This window comes from Lynx canadensis, chromosome B3, assembly GCF_007474595.2.
Source record: "Lynx canadensis isolate LIC74 chromosome B3, mLynCan4.pri.v2, whole genome shotgun sequence".
Classification (NCBI taxonomy): domain Eukaryota; kingdom Metazoa; phylum Chordata; class Mammalia; order Carnivora; family Felidae; genus Lynx; species Lynx canadensis.
In genome coordinates this window covers 116254832-116276261 of record NC_044308.2, presented here as the reverse complement: position 1 = coordinate 116276261, position 21430 = coordinate 116254832, and the positions used below count along the sequence as shown (strand labels likewise).

At 41.2% G+C, this 21430-nt stretch overlaps 1 protein-coding gene across 7 annotated transcripts in view; it reads right to left on the bottom strand.

The window, feature by feature from the left end:
- PCNX1 (pecanex 1) overlaps positions 1 to 20437 on the bottom strand; it is a 171709-nt gene extending 151272 nt beyond the window's left edge. For all 7 annotated transcript variants that reach the window (XM_030319448.1, XM_030319452.1, XM_030319450.1 and 4 more), the window contains exon 1: positions 20285 to 20437. In XM_030319448.1, the coding sequence (XP_030175308.1) occupies positions 20285 to 20437 (153 nt within the window). The remainder of the gene's footprint in view (positions 1 to 20284) is intronic.
- Positions 20438 to 21430: the final 993 nt, after the last annotated feature.

The window sequence follows — 21430 nt, the reverse complement described above, 5'->3', positions numbered from 1 at the left end:
GCAGATCGGGGCGCCTGGGTGGCGCAGTCGGTTAAGCGTCCGACTTCAGCCAGGTCACGATCTCGCGGTCCGTGAGTTCGAGCCCCACGTCGGGCTCTGGGCTGGTGGCTCAGAGCCTGGAGCCTGTTTCCGATTCTGTGTCTCCCTCTCTCTCTGCCCCTCCCCCGTTCATTCTCTGTCTCTCTCTGTCCCAAAAATAAATAAACGTTGAAAAAAAAAAAAAATTAAAAAAAAAAAAAAAAAAAAAGAAAACTGCAGACCAATATCCCAGATGAATGCAGGTAAAAATCCTTAACAAGATATTAACGAACAAAATTCAATCACATTAAAAGAATCCAACACTATGATCAAGTAGGATTTATTCCAGGGATGCGAGAATGGTTTAACACCTGCAAATCAATGTGCCAGACCCCATTACCAAAATGAAGGATAAAAATCATATATGATCAGCTCAATAGAGGCGGAAAGAGTATCTGACCAAAGTCAACATCCGTTTATAAAACTCTCAATAAAGTGGGTATAGAAGGAACATACCTGAACATAACAAAGGCCTTATGTAAGAAACCCACAGTTAGTACCAGACTTAACAGTGAAAAGCTGAAAGCTTCTCCTCTAAGATCAGAAACAAGGCTAGGATGCCCACTCTTGCCACTTTTATTCAAGTCCTAGCCAGAGCAACGGGGCACCTGGGTGGCTCAGTCGGTTGAGCATCCAATTTCAGCTCAGGTCATGATCTCACAATCCGTGAGTTCGAGCCCGCGTCAGGCTCTGTGCTGACAGCTCAGAGCCTGGAGCTGCTTCGGATTCTGTGTCTCCCTCTCTCTGCCCCTCCCCTGCTCATGCTCTGTGTCTCAAAAATAAATTAAAAAAATAAATTTAAAAAAAAGAAAGAAAAAGAAAGAAAAGTCATCCAAATTAGAATGGAAGAAGTATAACTCACCATTTGCAGATGACATAGTATATTTAGAAAACCCAGGGGCTCCTGGCTGGCTCAGCTGGAAGAGCATGTGACTCTTGATCTCATTCAAGTCCCACGTGGGGTGCAGAGATCACTTGAATAAATTTAAAAACTTAAAAAATAATAATAAAGAAAACCCCAAAGACAGTTTAAGCCAAAACACCAAAAAACTGTTGGAACGAATAAACAAATTCAGTAAGTTGAGGATTAAAAATCAGTATACAAAAATCTGTCGTGCTTTTATACACAATAACAAACTATCAGAGAAATTAAGAAAACAATCCCATTTACAATTGCATCAAAAATAATCAAATACCTAAGAAGAAATTTAACCAAGGAGGTAGAAGACCTGTACACTGAAAACTATTAAACACTGATGAAAGAAACTGGAGGCAAACCACAAACAAATGGATAAAATGCTCATGTTTTAAATAGTTAATATTGTTCAAATGTCCATACTACCTAAAACAATTAAAGACTCAATGCACTCTCTATCAAAATTTCAATGTAATTTTCACAGAAATCTAACAACAATCCTAAAATTTGCATGGGACCACAAAAGACTCCAAAAAGCCAAAGCAATCATGAAAAGGAAGAACAAAGCTGGAGGCATCACGCTCCCTGGTTCCAAACTACATTACAAAGCTGTAGTAATTAAAACAGTATGGTATTGGCATAAAAACAGAAACACAGATCAGTAGGACAAGGAGCCCAGAAATACACTGACACATACATGGTCAATTAACTTACAACAAAGGAGCCAAAATATATAATGGGAAAAGGACAGTTTCTTCAATACATGGTTTTCAGAAAACTGGACAATCACATGCAAAAGAATCAAACTTGGCTACTATCTTACACCATACAAAAAGTAAACTCAAAATGGATTAAAGACTTAAATCTAAGACCTGAAACCATAAAACTCCCAAAAGAAAACACAGGAAGTAAGCTCCCTGACATTAGTCCTTGCAAGGTTTTTTAGGGGGTTGACACCATAAGGCAAGAGCAACAAAAGCAAAAATAAACAAGTGAAACCACATCAAACTAAAAAACTCTGTACAACAAAGGAAACCATCAATGAAATGAAAAGGCAACCTCCCGAATGGGAGACAACACTTGCAAATCCTATATTCGATAAGGGGCTAATATCCAAAATATATAGAGAACTCTTACAACTTAATATCAAAAAACTAATCCAGTTGAAAAATGGGTGGAGTGGGGCGCTTGGGTGGCTCAGCTGGTTAAGTGTCCGACTTCAGCTCAGGTCATGATCTCACGGTTCACGGATGCAAGCCCCGAGTTGGCTCTGTGCTGACGGCTCAGCACAGAGCCTGGAGCCTGCTTTGGATTCTGTGTCTCCCTCTCTCTCTGGCCCTCTTTCTCTCTCTTAAAAATAAATATTTTTTTTAAATGGGTGGAGGACTTCAATAGACATTTTTTTCAAAGACATAAAGATAGCAATAGGTACATGAAAAGGTGCTCAACATTACTATCAGGGAAATGCAAATCTAACCCACAAGGAGATATCACCTCATACCTGTTATGCTTGCATAACAAGTGTTGCAAGGATGTAGGAAAAAAGGGAACTCTTGTGCACTGTTAATGGGAATGTAAACTGGTACAGCCACTATGGAAAACAGTACAGAGGTTCCCCAAAAAATTAAAAATAGAACATATAATGTAGCAATTCTACTTCTGGGTATCCAAAGGAAACAAAGCACTACTTTGAAAAATACAGGCACCCCTCATTCATCGCAGCATTATTTACAATAGCTAAGACATGGAAACAATCTAAGTGTCCATCAATGGATGAATGGATAAAGAAATTGATAAACTGATATATACTGTGTGTGTGTATACACACACACACACACACACAGAGTATTATTGAACTATAAAAAAGAAGGAAATCTTGCTATATGCCACAACATGGATGGACCTTGAGGGCATTATATACGGTAAGTGAATTAAATTAGAAGGAAAAAAAAAATACCATATGATCTCCCTTATGTGTGGAAACTGAAAAAACAACAACTGACCTTGAAACAGAGAAAACTGGTGATTACCAGAGGTGAGTGGGGTGGTGGTGGTGACAGACAAAATGAAGAAACAGAGTCAAAAGGTAAAAACCTCCAATTATAAATAAGTGGGGAGGGGGGAGGTGCCTGGGTGGCTCCGGTGGTTACCCAACTCTTGATTTTGGCTCAGGTCATGATCTCACGGTTTGTGAAATCAACCCCCGTGATGGGCTCTGAGCTTCCAGTGTGGAGCCTGCATTGGATTCTCTCTCTCCCTCTCTCTCTCAAAATAAATAAATAAACATTTATAATTAAGTCATGGGGATACAATATATAGTATGGTGACTGCAGTTAATAATACTGTATTGATATCTCGAAGTTCCTAAGAGAATAAATCTTAAAAGATTCCATCACACACACACACACACACACACACACAAATCTAACTATGCATGGTGACAGATGTTAACTAGACTTGTAATCATCTCACTATATACAAATATTGAACCATGTCCTATACCTGAAACTAATATGCTATATGTCAAGTATATCTCAAAACAAAACAAAACAAAACACCCAAACTGAAGAAGCCCTTTTGGTTCTGATGCATGTATGTTTAATATGTATTAAGTGTGAAGAACAATATATAGAATATTGTGGTGGAGGAATCTGAATCTGTAGGTTGTGGTGAGAGTCATAGTGGTTTCTTACAGGAAGTGCAGGTACAAAACTGGGAAGATGGTGGGAAGGTAAAAAAGGGCAATTTTTTAACCACCTTTTTTTTTTTTTAAGTTTATTTATTTATTTTGAGAGAGAAAGAGGCTGCACAGGAGGGGCAGAGAGATAGGGAGAGAGAGAGAATCCCAAGCAGGCTCCACAATGCCAGTATGGAGCCTAATGCGGCGTTTGAACTCACAAACCATGAGATCATGACCTGAGCCAAAATCAAGAGTTGGACGCTCAACCAATTGGGCCACCCAGGCACCCCATCAGCTTTTAGAAGTGTGTGTGTGTGTGTGTGTGTGTGTGTGTGTGTGTGTGTGTATGAGAGAGAGAGAGAGAGAGAGAGAGAATCTAACTATGCATATTTATTCCCAATTTAAAAGTTAAATAAAAACATGATTTTTTTTTTTAACAAACCTTTTACAGGGAAGATCTTCATAAGCATGAAGAAAACTAGTAAACATGACTACTAAAAATGTTAAATTTATATGTTCAAAAACCCAAACATAAAGTTAAAAGACAAAGTAGGCAGATTTAATATACGACAAAGCTAATTTAAAAAAAAATTTTTTTTTAATGTTTATTCATTTTTGAGAGAGAGACAGAGCACAAGCAGGGGAGGGGCAGAGAGAGGAGGAGACAGAATCTGAAGCAGGCTCCAGGATCTGAACTGTCAGCACAGAACCCGACGCGGGGCTTGAATCTATGAACCACGAGATCATGACCTGAGCAGAAGTCAGACACCCAACCGACTGAACCACCCAGGTGCCCCACAAAACTAATTTTTATACGTATAAAGTCTCTCAGAAATCACTAAGCACAACAACATGACTGACTTTCAGAAAAAGATAAAGCATACAAAAAGCAATTAAAAAATATAAATGTCTACCAAGCATATGAAAAGATACTCGTGGGGCGCCTGGGTGGCTCAGTTAAGCCGCTGACTTCAGCTCAGGTCATGATCCTGCACTCCGTGAGTTCGCGCCCCATGTTGGGCTCTGTGCTGACAGCTCAGAGCCTGGAGCCCGTTTCAGATTCTGTGTCTCCTTCTCTCTCTGCCCCTCTGCCTCTCATGCTCTCTGTCTCTCTCAAAAATAAATAAACATTGGGGCGCCTGGGTGGCTCAGTCGGTTGAGCGTCCGACTTCAGCTCAGGTCATGATCTCACGGTCCGTGAGTTCCAGCCCCGCATCGGGCTCTGTGCTGATGGCTCAAAGCCTGGAGCCTGTTTCAGATTCTGTGTCTCCCTCTCTCTCTGACCCTCCCCCGTTCATGCTCTGTCTCTCTCTGTCTCAAAAATAAATAAACGTTAAAAAAATTTTTTTAAATAAATAAATAAACATTAAAAAAATTTTTTTAAGAAAAAATACTCAAAGAACTTATTAAGAAAACACAAATTAAAACAAGACACCATTTTACACTATTACACTGAAAAAGATTTGTAATAACCAATGTTGGTGAGAACAGAGGCAAACACGTCCTCTCACAAAGGTGAAAATATAAAATGGTATCGCTTTTTTGAGGTGTAGTTTGGCAACAACTAGGTGGATTTTAAATATGTAAACTCTGACCTAGCAATTTCTTTTCTAGAAACTCATGCTATATACTCCCACAAATAAGATCTTACACACACAAATGTGCACCATAGCACTGTTTGTTCTTATTCTGGTCTTTTACTTTAGAACATGTTTTTATTACAGACTGTAGATACTCATACAGTTTCTACAGATAATATTATTTTCATGATAAAAGTCTAATAGTGGTTTTTTTAACTGGAGGGTGAAATGCTCGAGGAATATTCCACACTGAGTAAAAAGTGCTATCTTACATACCAGTACTTACTACTGGTATTATCAGTAGTATAAAAGTTCCCACTACAGCCCGAATCAAAATTATTCAGTAATTTATTCCCTGCTGAAAAATGCAGATGACCTAAACCAACAACCTCATCAGGAAACAATAAGGTATTTTCAGACATTCACTAATACCTCCCAAGCTAGCATCTGTTAGCCTGAGGTGTCTAACAGAATCACCTATGGGCTTTTCTGTTGGTACATTTAGGGGAAGTTGCTTTTCAAAATACACATGTCCAGAATCTCCCCCCGGGTACCGATTTATTCATATGACGCAAAACAGGACCTCAAGCAAGTTAATTCCCAATTATTAGACGGTGGGTTTGGGGTTGCAGAAAGGCAGTGACAGCTCTGCCCCAAGCCTGTGTCCTGTGCTCCAGGCCAGCAATTCTCGAGTGGAGCATCAAGACGGATAGCACTAAGAAACATAAAAAGACTTTCCAATAATCTCCCAAAGCTGCTCAATAACTTCCTATAAAAATTAAATAAAAGGCAGAGATATGTTGGCCTCACTCTAGCCCATGCTGTGATACGCCTTTTGCTCCAGGAGAAGGAGAAGAGATGAGCAGTGACTCAGAATGAACAGAGTATTGGGGACACAGCTTGATAATGGATAATTCTAATTCTCCTCAACCTATTAGTAAGCAAAAATACATAAAGTTATAATTAGTTGAAAGCCAGATGCCAAAATAGTGGGAAGAACTATGTGGTGCATTCTGTGATTTTACAATTACTTTGACTTTCCTTATTTCCTTCTTTTCCTTACTCCTTAAAGACACACAGATATGTCTTTAATAAGGAAGAAAGCCAAAAGACACATAATGAAAGCCTGAGTAACAATGACACTGCATAATGATATGAACAAAAATTATGGCAGTAAAATCTGTCAGTAAATATGAAAGATTCCCAAATCAAAGGCAAAGCAACAATGAAAGAAAATTTGCAATACAACACTACTCATGTTAAATATCATGCTGAAATATGTAAGTTCTAGAAACTCTAACTTGGGACAATAAAATAAAGTTTAAATTTACAGGAACTGGGGCACCTGGGTGGCGCAGTCGGTTAAGCGTCCGACTTCAGCCAGGTCACGATCTCGCGGTCTGTGAGTTTGAGCCCCGCGTCAGGCTCTGGGCTGATGGCTCGGAGCCTGGAGCCTGTTGCCGATTCTGTGTCTTCCTCTCTCTCTGCCCCTCCCCTGTTCATGCTCTGTCTCTCTCTGTCCCAAAAATAAATAAACGTTGAAAAAAAAATTTAAAAAAAAAAAAAATAAATTTACAGGAACTACAGGGGCACCCTGGGTCACTCAGTCTGTTGAGCGTCCGACTTCAGCTCAAGTCATGACCTCACAGTTTGTGAGTTCGAGACTCACATCAGGCTTTGTGCTGTCAGTGGGGAGCCTGCTTCAGATCCTCTGTACGGCCCTCTCTCTCTGCCCCCCCGCTCGCACTCTCTCAAAAATAAACAAACATTAAAAAATATGTACTTTACAGAAACTACAGAGACTAGACAGGAAAAAAAAACATGACACCACAATTAGACAAATCCATAACGTAGAACATTCTATAATTAGCCTAGACTTTTTAAAAAGTCAGTTGGATGGAGAAATGATTAAACCCTAACTGGATCCCTGGCTTGGAAAAACTAGCTATAAATGATATTTTGGGGATAACTAGGGAAATTTAAATATAAACTAGGTGTGAGATATAAGAGAATTATTAATCATCTTCAATGTGATAAAGGTGTTACAATTATGAGGGTGAAGCCTGAAGCACTTAGAGGTGAGGTGTCATGATGTATCAGATATACATGTGTGCGTGTATGTGCAAGACAGAATGTGTATATCAATGTGTGTATGTGCAGATATATATCTTACATCAGTACATAGCTACAGCAAATATGATCTTTTAAAAGGTTCGTATCTTCGAATCTAAGCAGAGATCATGTATTATTCTTCCAACTTCCTTGTTCATGTGAAAATCCTTCATATTAAAAAATTACGCTTATTCTTCCATAGCACAATACTGCATCTTTTAATATTCCTGTGGCACAGGGCCTGGAAAAAAGTAAGACTTTTTGATAATACAGCATAATATTTTTAGATCAGCTAAATTTATTCTCACTTTTTCAAAATCTTTAAGTTGGGGATTTCCTTACTAAAATGCACCCAAAAGCTCTCTTTATTCCCTTGCAAAGTTCACTAGGGCTCTGTCTTAAAGGTCTGTGATGCTTGTGGAAATGATGTGCAGTGCTTCATCTGCGATGTATGGTGTGGCATAAATGAAATAGTACAAATGATAACTGGTTTATTCGGGTTTGTTTTTTTTTTAAGTTTATTTATTTTCAGAGAGAGAGCATGAGTGGGGCGGGGGGGTGCACAGAGAGAGAGGGAGAGAGAAAATCCCAAGCAGGTTCCCAGCATGGAACCCTATGCAGGGCTCGAACTCAGGAACCATGAGATCATGACCTGAGCTGAAACCAAGAGTCAGACGCTTAACCAACTGAGTCACCCAGGCACCCCATTTGGGTTTTTATTTCTTTTTATATCCTTTCGTTTAACCATTCCAGATACTTATTGAGAGACAGTAATATGCATAAATGATACTGTGAGAAGTTAAAAACGTAATTCACTGGGGCACCTGGGCAGCTCAGTCAGTTAAGCTTCCGACTTTGGCCTAGGTCATGTTTTCATGGTTCATGAGTGCAAGCCCCACATCAGGCTCTGTGCTGACAGCTCAGAGCCTGGAGCCTGCTTTGGATTCTGTGTCTCCCTCTCTCTCTCTCTGCCCCTCCCCACCTCTCAAAAATAAATAAATATTTAAAAAAAATTTTTTCTTTTTTTAAATTTTTTTTTTCAACGTTTATTTATTTTTGGGACAGAGAGAGACAGAGCATGAATGGGCGAGGGGCAGAGAGAGAGGGAGACACAGAATCGGAAACAGGCTCCAGGCTCCGAGCCATCAGCCCAGAGCCCGACGCGAGGCTCGAACTCACGGACCGCGAGATCGTGACCTGGCTGAAGTCGGATGCTTAACCAACTGCGCCAGCCAGGCGCCCCTAAAAAAATTTTTAAATAATAATTCACTGAGAAAGACTTAATATATTGGATATGTTATAATAAAGTACTTGGTAGCTGAACAAATCACTACATTTAAGAACATATTTTCTTTTAAAGAACAGTTTCTTCCCCCAAACAAAAATGTATTTGCCTGGTGGGAAGATTATGAGAAACACTGTTCCAACTCAAATAACAAAACTTATAAAGGTCCCCCCACCATAAAACCTACCACAGTGCCCAGCATACTGTAAACGTTTTGAATAAAGAATTATCCTTTGCATAAAGCCTTCCAGTAAATATTTGCATCCTCCTTCCAATTCCTGAACACTGTATGATACATAAGGAATTAGTCATATTTATACCTTGTAACCTGGGTATGAATTTATCTCATGGGCTCTAATTTATAAATTAGGAAAAACAGCATTATATAGGAATGGACCGTCATCCATCCTGCATGAATGATATCTGAAGTCTTTTTCGTCTTTAGGATTATTTCATTTCATATAATTTTTCATATTTGAAACATCTTAACTTTAAAATAGCCTAACATAGGCTAATGGTCAATGCAAGATTCAAAAATCATTTAGGATACACTCCTCTTTTGTCCATTTCAAATGTATCGATCCCAGACATAAAATCTTCTAATTGTTCTTATACAATTTGATAAGTTGTTATGAATTGTAAAATTCCTTAAAAAATAGACTCCCAGCATGGTAAGGGAAAGCAGTAAAAAACCCATATTAAAGACGATGATACTAAATGCAATTAAGTATCCTGGATTGGATCCTGAAACAGAATAGGAACATTAGTGGAAAAACTAGTGAAATCCAAATAAATTCTAGAGTTTGTTAACAGTACTGTATTAATGTTACTTTCTTTGTTTTAATAAATGCACCATGGTTATGTAAGGTTTTATATTAGAGGGAGCTGGGCAAAGGGTATACAAAAACTCTATGCTATTTTTGTAACTTTTCTGTAAATCTAAAATTATTTCAAAATATAAAGTTTTAAAGATAACTTTAGTGGTTAAATCTGTTTAGTTTATGTCTAGACAACACACAGGGGGCGAGGAGGGGTAGGAAAAGGAAAACACCCAGATACATAATTCAAGCTTCTCAAATCTGTGACTAAGCTTCCTGCCTATTCTCAGCGCAGTTGGCACTCAGGGTTCTATTTGGTTTGTACAAAGCTCTATGGAATAGAACTTTTTTTTGCCCCTAAAAACCTCAAACGGAAATGGCTTGCCTTTCCCTAGGTTTTTTCTTTCTTATCATAACACAAAGCAACATAACATAACACAAAGCTAGTCTCCACTAGCTAGCACCAACAGTGCAAGTTAAAAAAGATACAACCCCTCGGGTTCTAGCGATAAAGGAAGATAAGAAAAGTCTGACCTGTTTTACAATCCTACCAAAGAAAGCATTTCACCAACTTTTTCAGGAAACAAGCAGAGGAACCAGAATCAGTAACTACTAATTTTACTGTGATTTAGCAAAATGCACCTCTATATTAACGAAGAGCAGTAGGAAAATATTTGTTGTAATCTGCCCTTTCCCATTTCACTACTTAATGCGATTCTTGTTACTCTTCCAGGGTATCTTGGGGCGTCATAGCCCACCTACACAGAAACTCTCTGAACTCCCCAGTTATGCAGAGACACAGGAAAACCGTTTGATGTAACTCAAATAACAGAAAAAAGCAACCGATCTCTTCTCAAGGAAGCATTTCTGCTTATTTATCAGCTGCCTGCTATGAAAGTGAGAATACAGGAAAAAATCAGATAAAAGATGTTATGTGATATATGTTGGTGCAGTAAGCATCCTTAATTTGTACCAAGTTTGAATTAAAAAGTACTTCAAGGGAAACTGTAGCAATTATCAAACCAGAGTATTACTGAAATGGTTTTATATGACATTCCACTGAATAAGAAATTTACAACAGTAACACTGTTTGGGAAAGTGCTGAGCGGAGGTGGGAGGTACTCTCAACACTGTTGATGAAAAATTAAGAGGGCAATTTGGCATTTTTGACCATTTTCTCCTTTTTCAAAACACTCTCTATCTTTCGCTTGCGTAACAGGTTCCTCTCTCCCATTTCCCTCTTGCCTTCTTGTCTCCTTCACTGATTTTAACTGCTGTTAGGCCTTGGAGTTCTGTCCGAACCACCTTCCTTTTAATGAATTATACTTTCTCTCCAGATCTTGTCTACTTGTGGCTTGGAGTTAGCCACTGTAGGTGACAGCTATGCAAAGGTGGTAACTTCTAAATAAATTTTAACCCAAATTTCTCTCCTGAACATTCCTCTGCAACACTCTGAACTCATGTTCCTCAACTTCAAAGGCATCCTCAAAGTTGCCTGGCAACCCTACCATCCCTTGCTCATCAGTTCACTTCCCCACCCTCTAAAACTTAGGACAGCATCTCACCTTCTGGAAATCCTCCTTAAACCTTGAATACCCTCCTGACCTCTCCCCTCACTCCCAACAGAAAACACTCCACACTTCAAGATTATCATCAAAATAAAAACAGATCTCCCTCAGCTTTGACCACCAACTGTTCATCACTTCTTCTCCCCACATCCCTCCTTTCTGAGGATGATCCCTTACCCCCTGTGCTCTTTAGACCACACAGTTATCTTGCCTTCTCAGGAACCTTGCGTTATTATCCATCATTCTCTCATTCATGCTCTCTCTCAATATAAGGATTCACTCATAAACTGAACAATTATCAAACACAGATATGCATATCCCTTGATTCACCAAGTCTACTTCTAGGGATTTATACAAAAGACTAGCACAAAGATTTAACTGCGAGAATATTCACCCTAGTGTTTTCTAAATAGCTAAAAAATACAACCTGTAAAATAGCAGGAAAACGATTAGATACACCGTAACACATCTATACTAGGACCTACTACAGAGCTATTAAAACTGTTACTTTTCTTTCCTTACATGGAAACATTCACAATTTATAGTCAAACAAAAATAGAAGGCTTCACAACAGTACAAATTTTATGAGCCCATTTTTTAAAGAAAGCATAATACATATTTATAAGCTCCAAATACACTCTGGTTACTAAAATGTTCAACTGACTGGGTAAATGGGATTACAAGAGGCTTTTACTTTCTCCTTTTTACTTATATATAATTTTGAATTTAGCAAAAACACCTATATACATAAAGATTCTATTAAATTCAGAAAAAATCTAAATACTAAGCAAATACAAGTACAAGACTACAAAAACTGAACTAAGAGAATAAGGCATGCAATTATCATTAATGTATTTTAAATTAAAACATGTTCTTATTTGGGGAGAGAAAACGTTTTTGATATTTAATGAAGTTTTCCAATTTCTTCTGAGTCCCGATAAAAATTACCCTCATGCTGGAGTGATACCTTTTACATAAAGCCAAAAGAGGTCCTTATCTACAGGAGACTAGACAAAGATGAACAAACTTTAATATATTCATACAAAGGAATACTGTTCATCAATAAAAAGGAGCAAGTTAATGGGGCACCTGGGTGGCTTAGTCAGTTAAGGGTCCTACTCTTGATCTCCTCCGCCCAGGTCATGATTTCATGGTTCATGTGTTCAAGCCCCTTGTCAGGCTCTGCGCTGTGTCAGTGCAGAGCCTGCTTAGAATTTTCTCTCTCCCTCCCTCTCTCAAAAATAATAAACTGAAAAAAAAAAAAAAGACAGCAAACAAGTTACTGATATATACAATATGGATAAATCTCAAAAACATTATGCTGAGTGAGAAAGACTTACACAAAGAATATGCTACATGACTTCATTAAAATTAAGTTCTAGAATTAGATAAACTACTCTACCATGGGAAAAAATGAGAATAAGGGTGAGAGGGTTGACTGGGAAGGGCAAGCAGGAAGTTCCTGGGGTGACATTAATGTTCAACAACACGATGGTGTTGCACTACACAGGTGTGTGCATTTATCAACATTCAAACTCATCCAATGGTTCACTTAGGATCTGTGCCTATCATAACTCTAGCAGATGGTACGCGTGCAGAAATGTTTCAGGGTGATCTATACTGATGTCTGCAAGTTACTTCATAAGCATCCCCCTTAAAAAAAAAAAAAAAAGGTTAATAATTCTCTCTCTCTCTACCCTTCTGCCCCTCTCTCCCACTTGTGTTCTCTAAAATAAAAAAAATAAAATTCTCCCAACTTTTTTATTCTCATTAAAAAAATGTTGGAAAAATTTAACTTTCAATAAAGTCAGCTAGCAAAGGCAAACTACCTAGTTAAATGTATGCATTTGAAAGCAGGAAAAGAAATAGAAGAAACCTTCCTAGTTTTTCAATTGCCAAATGATTTTACAGCTTGGAGTAATTTCTCAAATGGCAGAAAACATCCCATCTTTAACAAAAGACACTAAAACATTTTAGCAATCAATTGCCATTTCTGTAAAGTCACAAGCATTTCTGCACGTTGACAAATATGGATGCTTTTTGGGAACTTCATTTGTAAACCATCTGTGGACAATGACATAATAAAGAGATAAGAGCTATATCTATGTCATAACCAATTATGGAAACAATTACATGCACCTTGATTCTAACTATTGAAAATACTGGTATGAAAACACACAGGATTTAGGTCAAAACAGACCACCAACTATTCATCAAACTTTTCCTAAAGGACACAGAAAATAATAAATAATGTTTAATTGCTAACTTATAATAATGTTTAATTGTTAACTTATAATACAATAACTGTCCTAATTAAACATTTTAGGAAATATAAATTATAAACTACGACAATTTCAGTTTCAGTCATCGTAACAAAATCTTGTTTACATTGATCTTTAAAATATTTTTTTTAAATTTTTTTTTAATGTTTGTTTATTTTTGAGACAGAGAGGCAGAGCATGAACGGGGGAGAGTGAGAGAGAGGGAGACACAGAATCTGAAACAGGCTCCAGGCTCCGAGCTGTCAGCACAGAGCCCGACGCGGGGCTCGAACTCATGGACCGCGAGATCAGGACGAGCCGAAGTCGGCCGCTTAACTGACTGAGCCACACAGGCGCCCCTAAAATATTTTTTTTAATGTTTATTTTTGAGAGAGAAAGGAGAGCATGTGCCCTCAAATGGGGGAGGGGCAGAGGGAGAGGGAAACAAAGAATCTGAAGCAGGCTCCCTACTGTCAGTGCAAAACCTGAGTGGGGCTCAAACCCATGAACTGTGAGATTATGACCTGAGCCCAAGTCCAACACTCAACTGATTGAGCCACCCAGGCACCCCTAAAATATTTTTAAATCTTTGCTAAAGAAAATGACATGAAGCCCTCAGAGAAATCCTTACTAATAAAGGACTTATCATTCTGTAGATGATAAACATCAGCTATAGAAGATACAAAATCACCTGGAAGAAAAAAATTAAAACCTTCATAAATGTTATGAATATTTTAGTTTCTGAATATAATCTATTGATTTTACAGTATATGTTACTATATATCATGTGTATATATATTTGTGAAGTTGCACATACAAAAAAACTATGTATGCTACACTTTGAATGATTTAAGGGTTTTTCAACAGTCATTCTGCATTTAGTTTTTCAATAATTCTATATCTTATTTTTGTCATGCACGCAAACACTGAACCTAACCCCCACGTACGCTGTAACTCCACCATATAATACAACCTACCACAGTAATTTCCCATCCCTCCAAATTCTCTACCAGTTATGCTGATAAGTCTAAAGAAGGTTCACATATATTATAAAAGATTCCTTCAACAAATATTTATTCAAAGCTTAATATAAGCCAAACATGAGAACTGACACGGGATGTACAATGACAAATAAGTCATGTGACCCCAGCTTACAAGGTAGGGACGGAGGGGAATGAGAGATAGCAAATAAGTAAACAAAGATAAATATATGTGTTTATGGACAGAACTGTGAAAAAAAGTTACAGGATGGAATGATGTTCAAAAGAGAGAGAACCTGCTTACGGTTAGCAGGTCAGACCTCTGTGAGGAGAGGATATTAAAGCCCAAGTCCTGATGACCAAGCAACAGCAGGCTTTGTTGCAAAGAGCAGGAGAGAAGAGTATCCCTTCAGGAGTCATAGCATGTGCCAAGGCCCGGGATGAGGAACAAGCTCAGTAGGTTGAAGTAACAGAAAGGCCAGTGTGACTATGGCACAAACTGCAGACAAAGGTGGAACTGGTTTCAGGGAGGGCTTAGTAAGAATGCCGGATTTGAGTCTAGGTGTAAAAAGAAATCAGTGAAGAATATTAGAAAGGGAGAATGACACAGAGTCTTTTACTTGGTAGAGAAGGAGTTGTGAAAGAAAGAAGCTAAAGTAGTAGTACAGACAAAAAAAAAAAAAAAAAGGAAACAAAACAAAACACCAGGCGAACTAGGAAGTGGAAAGGAAGGCCTGAGATATTCTGACAAGAGAATTGGTAAGACTGGCTCACAAGGCAAGGGGGAGGGAGACCGTATGAACAACTGCACACACGATGGTGCTATTAACAAGGCTGACAGAGTAAGAAAACAAGTCTGGTCCTGACGGTGAGGGGAAGGTTTAGCAGGGAATCAAGAACAATTTAGACAGGATACCTTCGAGATGCCTGTAAGACAGCCAAAAGGATATGATGAGTAGGCAGCTGGATTTAGGTCAGGGGATGGGACTTAGGGGCATATCGATCAAGTTCTTTAAACTGACCTGGATGTCCATAAAATACAAATGGGCCACACTCCAGATCTTATGCATCAGAATGACGAGTACATGCACATTTTTAACACGTTCAAGGGATTCTGGTGACAACTGGAGTCTGAGAAGCACCTGCGTAAATAGATTCTAATGTTATAGTTCATCACCTAGGGATATAACTCTTTACAGAAGAAAACAGTATGTTGAGCAATAATGGTTTGACTAATCGAGAGTTATCTCATCTCCTCCAGACATACAACATTATAGAGGAAACACCGTTCTAATTAGCCATTCTTTCAAATGACATTTACTGAAGGCCACTCTGAAAGTGAATAATTTCATTTCCTAAATATTTCCTTACAAAATACACAAGACATGGCTCACGAGTAAATCAAGGTCCAGAAAGGTAGGGTCTCTCCCAAAGGACACACAATCAAGAAGAGCCAAAATTCACAAATCAAGATAACACCAATTCCAATCTGCTTTCCACCACACAAAAATGCCATAAAGCTTATGACTATAACATTCACCATCTGTCACATGTCATGTGCAAAAATGATTACAACTGACCCTTGAACAAGGGTTTGAAGTACATGAGTCCACTAATATGCGGACTTTTCTTGATAAATACAGTGCAGTACTGTAAATATTTTCTCATGGTTTTCTTAACATTTTTTCTCTAGCTTACTTTATAACACAGTATATAATACATATAGCATACAAAATACGTTACTTGACTGTTTATATGACCAATAAGGCTTAAGGTCAACAGTAGGCTATTAGCAGGCAAGTTTGGGGGGGAGTCAAAAGATATACGTGGATTTTCCACGGAGTAGGGGTTGATGGCCTTAACTCCCATGTTGTTCAAGGGTCAAATGTATAACAAGACAAAGTGGGGTGAGTGCCTTAAGAGGAACAGAAAAGACAATGAAAGTAAGAAGGAAAAAATTACTTCTTCATTTTCACTACTGAAAAGTTTTATAATTGCAGAAGCTATAAACTCTTACCTTTCAAAGCATCCACAAAAGCTACTAATAGCAAAAGTGTTTTACTCCTATACAAAAAGCACTAAGACTCTACCTAACTTAACCTACTACTTCTTCATAGACTTTGGGCCTTTAATTTAAAGGAGAAAAAAAAAAAAAAAGCTACCTATACAATGGCTACAAAGGCCCTGTATAAATCTAGCCCTTCAATTGCTAGATTAAACAAAAGGTCACAAAACAGGTCACAAAACAGGTCATCCACGACTAACCTCAAGTGTCCTCATCAGTTAAATGAGAACACAGTGTTTGGGATAAAGAACCTATACACTTGGGGTGCCTGGGTGGCTCAGTCGGTTGAGCGTGTGACTTCAGCTCAGGTCATGATCTTGCAGTCTGTGAGTTCAAGCCCATGTCAGGCTCTGTGCTGACACCTGGGGCCTTGAGCCTACTTCAGATTCTGTATCTCCCTCTCTCTCTGCCCCTCCCCCACTCATGCTCTCTCTCTGTCAAAAATAAACATTAAAAAATTTTATATAAAAAAAAGAACTTATACACTTAAAAGTCACTATCATTTATAGTTATTATTGGGAGAACACACACATAATAATCTATAACTGTTAGAGATTTTATGTTTTTCCATTCTTTTTTTTTTTTCATGTTTATTTATTTTTGAAAGAGAGACTGAGCATAAATGGGGGGAAGGGGCAGAGAGAGAAGGAGATACAGAATCCGAAGCAGGCTCCAGGCTCCAAGCTGTCAGCACAGAGCCTGACACGAGGCTCAAACCCATGGACCGTGAGATCATGACCAGAGCCAAAGCCGGACACTTAAGTGACTGAGCCACCCAGGCGCCCCCGTAAGACATTTTATTTTTACGTGAAATGTTGAATTTTGCTTCAAGTATATACTTCCGTCTATCTCAACACTATACAACTAGTAATGTTTCTTCAAATGCTGGCAAATCCTCTTTGCTGACTGCCCCTAGACAAGAATCAATCGCCTGACTCGAAACTCAGGGCCACTCTCTACTTACCTTTTCACAACAGTTCTAATGTTTGTCAACTGTTCATTATCCCCAAGCTAGACTTTAAGTTCCTTGAAGGCAGAAGCTGTGTCTTGTTCATTTCTAATCGTTCAACACCTGAGCAGTTATTACGTGTCTTGCACTGATCTAGGTCCTGACAACAAAGCAGTGAATAAAATAGTCTCTGCCCTCCTCAGACCATATACTCCAAAGAGAAAGAAATATTAATATAGGGGCACCTGGGTGGCTCAGTTGGTTAAGTGGCCGACTCTTGATTTCGGCTCAGGTCACAATCTCATCATCGTTGAGATCCAGCCCCATGTCGGGCTCTGTGTTAACAGCAAGGAGCCTGCTTGGGATTCTCTCTCCCTCTCTCTGCCTCTTCCCTGCTGACATACGTGTTCTCTCTCTCTTTCTCAAAAATATATAAATAACACTAAAAAGAGAGATACTAATATATATCAATTAGTAATAAACATTATTAAATAAAGGAGAAAAGGAGGACTAGAAATACTGTAGGAGCTACTCGGTTGCTATGTTACATTGGTTATCAGGGAAAGCCTCACATATAACTGAAATCTGAATAGGTGGAGCAAGTCACACAGATATCTTCAGGAGTCATCCAGAGAGAGAGGGAGAAGAGCAAGTGCAAAAGCCCTGAGGCAGGAACATAGTTGTTATGTTGGGAAAATTCTAAGAAGGCAAAGGGATGGAGTATAACAGAGGGCAGGCTCTGAGGGAAGAAGAGTGCCATGATCTGATTTATGTTTCAAAGAATCACTCAGACTCCTGTAACAAGAATAGAGAACACAGAAGCAGTGAACCTCATTAGAATCCTGCAATTATCCAGAGGAGCCATAAATGGTGGCTTGAACCAGGTGGGCGATGATGAGGACTAGCTGGATTTTAGGTTTTCAAAACAGAACTCACAAAATTCGATGAACTGGATGTGAAAAGAAAGATGAATCAAGGAGAGATTTTAAAAGATGAGGAAGAACAGAATTACCATTAAATAAGACAAGAAAGTCAGAGAAGCAGTTTTCCCAGAATCTAGCAAATTGCCCAGGACATAGTAGACGCTCGAATATTTGTGAATTAAATTCAACTGAATAAACTCCCAAAATGAAACAGTAAACTCAATGTATTGCTCTCTATTTATGCTAATTTCCTTTAGTAATGTTTGCTGATTACACAGCGACTTAGCCCTTAACACAGCTCACGTGCTCACATGGAAACCTTACACTGCAACACAGCAACTAATCCTTACATCTGAAGTACCACTTTCAGTTTTAAGTTCACAATTCTCTTGGATGTAAGAGAAATCTGCCATGAAAGCTCTGTGACAGCCTGAGGATTCTTATACCCAAAGTAATTAACCTGTTCGTTAATGATGTCATATTCCTGGAAGGTAGAGCAGTGCAAATAGAACCCCCTAGGGCAGAATTAATTGAAAATTATAACACTTCACGACAAATTTTCAGAATGGGACAAGACTGAACAAGTCCCCTAAAAAAAATAATAAAATAAGAAGTCATCAGCATTTTTTTAAATGTCCTTTTTATCTGCAGCAATAAGTCCCTTCAAAACAATTTTGATGTAAAACTAAAATCTGCTTGGGAATGTAAAATTTCGCACGTCTTCCCCCAAGCAGGCACTTTCCTGCCAATCAGTGAAAAGGAGCTTCTTCACTTAGGAAAGGATCGGGTGTTCTCACTCACTACAGCACTTCTCAGGCATACTCCCAGATTTTCCAATCCAGCGCCTTTACTATATAGCTCCATAAAGAACCACAAAGTTAACAGAAATACATTAAAAGGAACGCTCCTAAAACAAAAAAGTTATCATCCTTTCCTCCCTTCCGGTTACTTTAAAATTTTAACCGAAGCTTAAAAATATTAACTGAAGTTTAAGTATTATCTCTCTTCCACATTAGTCACCCTAACGCCCCACCCTAACCTAATGTGTTTAAAAACACAAACAAACAAAACAAAACAAAACAAAACATGCGTACAACTTTCAGCGAAAAGACAGCGTAAAAACAAGCCCAGATCGTTCGGAGAGGCTGATCGTACTGAATTCAGCAACAGGCAGCACTTCCTTTTTCCTATCAGTAAACGGCCTTGAACCAATCCAAACAAATCTGAAATGCCAGCCAGATTCCCCGTATCTCCCCCGCTCCCTCCCCCCAAAGCTGGCCTGGAAACACAGCAGCCGCTGACCACAGAGCTGAACAGAAAAGAACCAGCACAAACAATGATTTTTGGAGGCAGGAAGGTCAGGAGCCAGGTTTTCAAACACCACCTAGTCGCGAGTTAGAGCCCGGCCGCCCCGCAATTACATTCCCCACCGAGCGGCACGCACTCCTCCCCCGCGCCGAGGGCCCCGCACGCGGATTCGAGGCGAGGTGGAGCGCGGAGAGAGAACCGCCTCGGGTGAAGGGAGTGCCCAAGGGGTGCTCGGGCGCCCGCGGAACGGAGCGCAAATAAGCACGCGTGCCAAGGATGAATGCGGCGTCCCTTAGGAGCACAGTGCTCGGCGCCTGCCACAAAACGCGGAGGGCAGGGAGCCCCAGTCGGGCTTTCCTCCCCGGGTGCAACGGGCTGGAGGGGCTACAGGTTCAGGACCCCTGCGAAGGGACCCCGGAGGCTACTACTTCCCCGTAAAAGGGTGGGGCACACGGGGGCGCAGGTAGGGGCTGCTGCTACTGCTCCGTCCCTCCTGTCATCACCGACGTAGGGGACACCCTAAAGAGCAGAGAAGGGGGGCTGGGTGGGGGAGGGGAGCACTAGAGCCAGCGGGGCAGTGGGCCCGAGGGGGCGGCGGGCGGGCGGGCACGCGCGCGCCGGGGCGAGGAGAAGGCGCGACCCCGGCCCGGAGCCCGGGAGGCGCGAGCAGCCGCCGGACTGCGGAACGCCAGCGCTGCCCAGCCAGCGACCAGGGGAAGCGGGAAAGGGGCCACCCTCCTCCCCGCCCCCACCACACTCACCATGTAGAGGGTGAAGGGCAGGCCGAGCAGAAAGAGCCACAGGTAGAGGTGCAGCGCGTTCACGAAGGTGGCCTGGTGCGGGTCGTAGTACCAGCCCCCGCTGAGCGCGGCCCACACCCCCTGCCGGAGGATCTGCAGCGTCTGCGACCCCATCCCCACCCGGCGCCGCCGCCGCCGCCGCCGCCGCCGTCCCCGCCCCGGCCCCAGCTCGGCCTCGGTCGCCGGAGCCCGCAGCTGCCCCGTCTATCCCCCTCCGGAGCTCCGGGAGAGCGGGCCGGCGCTCCGGCGGTCGCTAGGGCTGCTGCAGGAGGAGGAGGAGGAGGAGGCAGCGAACGAGAAGGAGGAGGAGACCGAGGAGGCGGCGAGCGGCGGGGCGGAGGAGAGCGGAGAAGAGGAGGAGACCAGCCTCCACAGCGCCGCCGCCATCTTGTCTCCTAACACCCGGAGCCGGAGCCAGGCCCCCGTGCCCGCGGCCCGTCAGCGCCGCCGCCGCCGCCGCCGCGACCCCCGCCGGCCGCCAGCCCTGGGCCCGGCGGAGAGGGAGGCCCGGCGCCCGGGAGGGACGGGGAGCAAGCCGCGCCCCCTCCAGCCCCTCCTCTCCTCTCCCTCCGCCCCCCGGGCCGGCTCTCCGCGGGTGCGCGCAGCGCCTCGGCTGCGGCGGGCGCCTCCTGGCGGCGCCCGGGAGAAGCGCGCGCAGACGCGGGCCGGGCCCGGGACTGGGGCGGGGCGGGGGGAGTTGGGGTGGTGCTGGGCTCTGGGAGACTCCTTTCTGCCCCTGGCAAACCACCCTGCCAAGTGCCTTGACCAGTCCCCAAACGGGGAGCGTCATACTCCCAAACCTTGTCTTTAGAACCATGTCAGCATCCTGGCTGACGTTTTATCGTGTTTATTTTAGTTAACACCTGGGAACAGTGAGGCTAATAACTGCGATGCTTAGTTGAAGGCCAAGCAGAATTCAATACAGCTGGTGACTAATGAAAAGTCACAAACGCGCTCAATTTGAGCAAGAACTGTGTTGGCCCTTGGAGGGAGCTGGGGGCCCTCGGGTGAGAAAAACAGCCACGCCAGGATTGTGAGGATTTACTACTAACAAAGACAGATAAATTAATAGAAATTTCAAGAGACGTAACAGTCTAGGGTAGACAG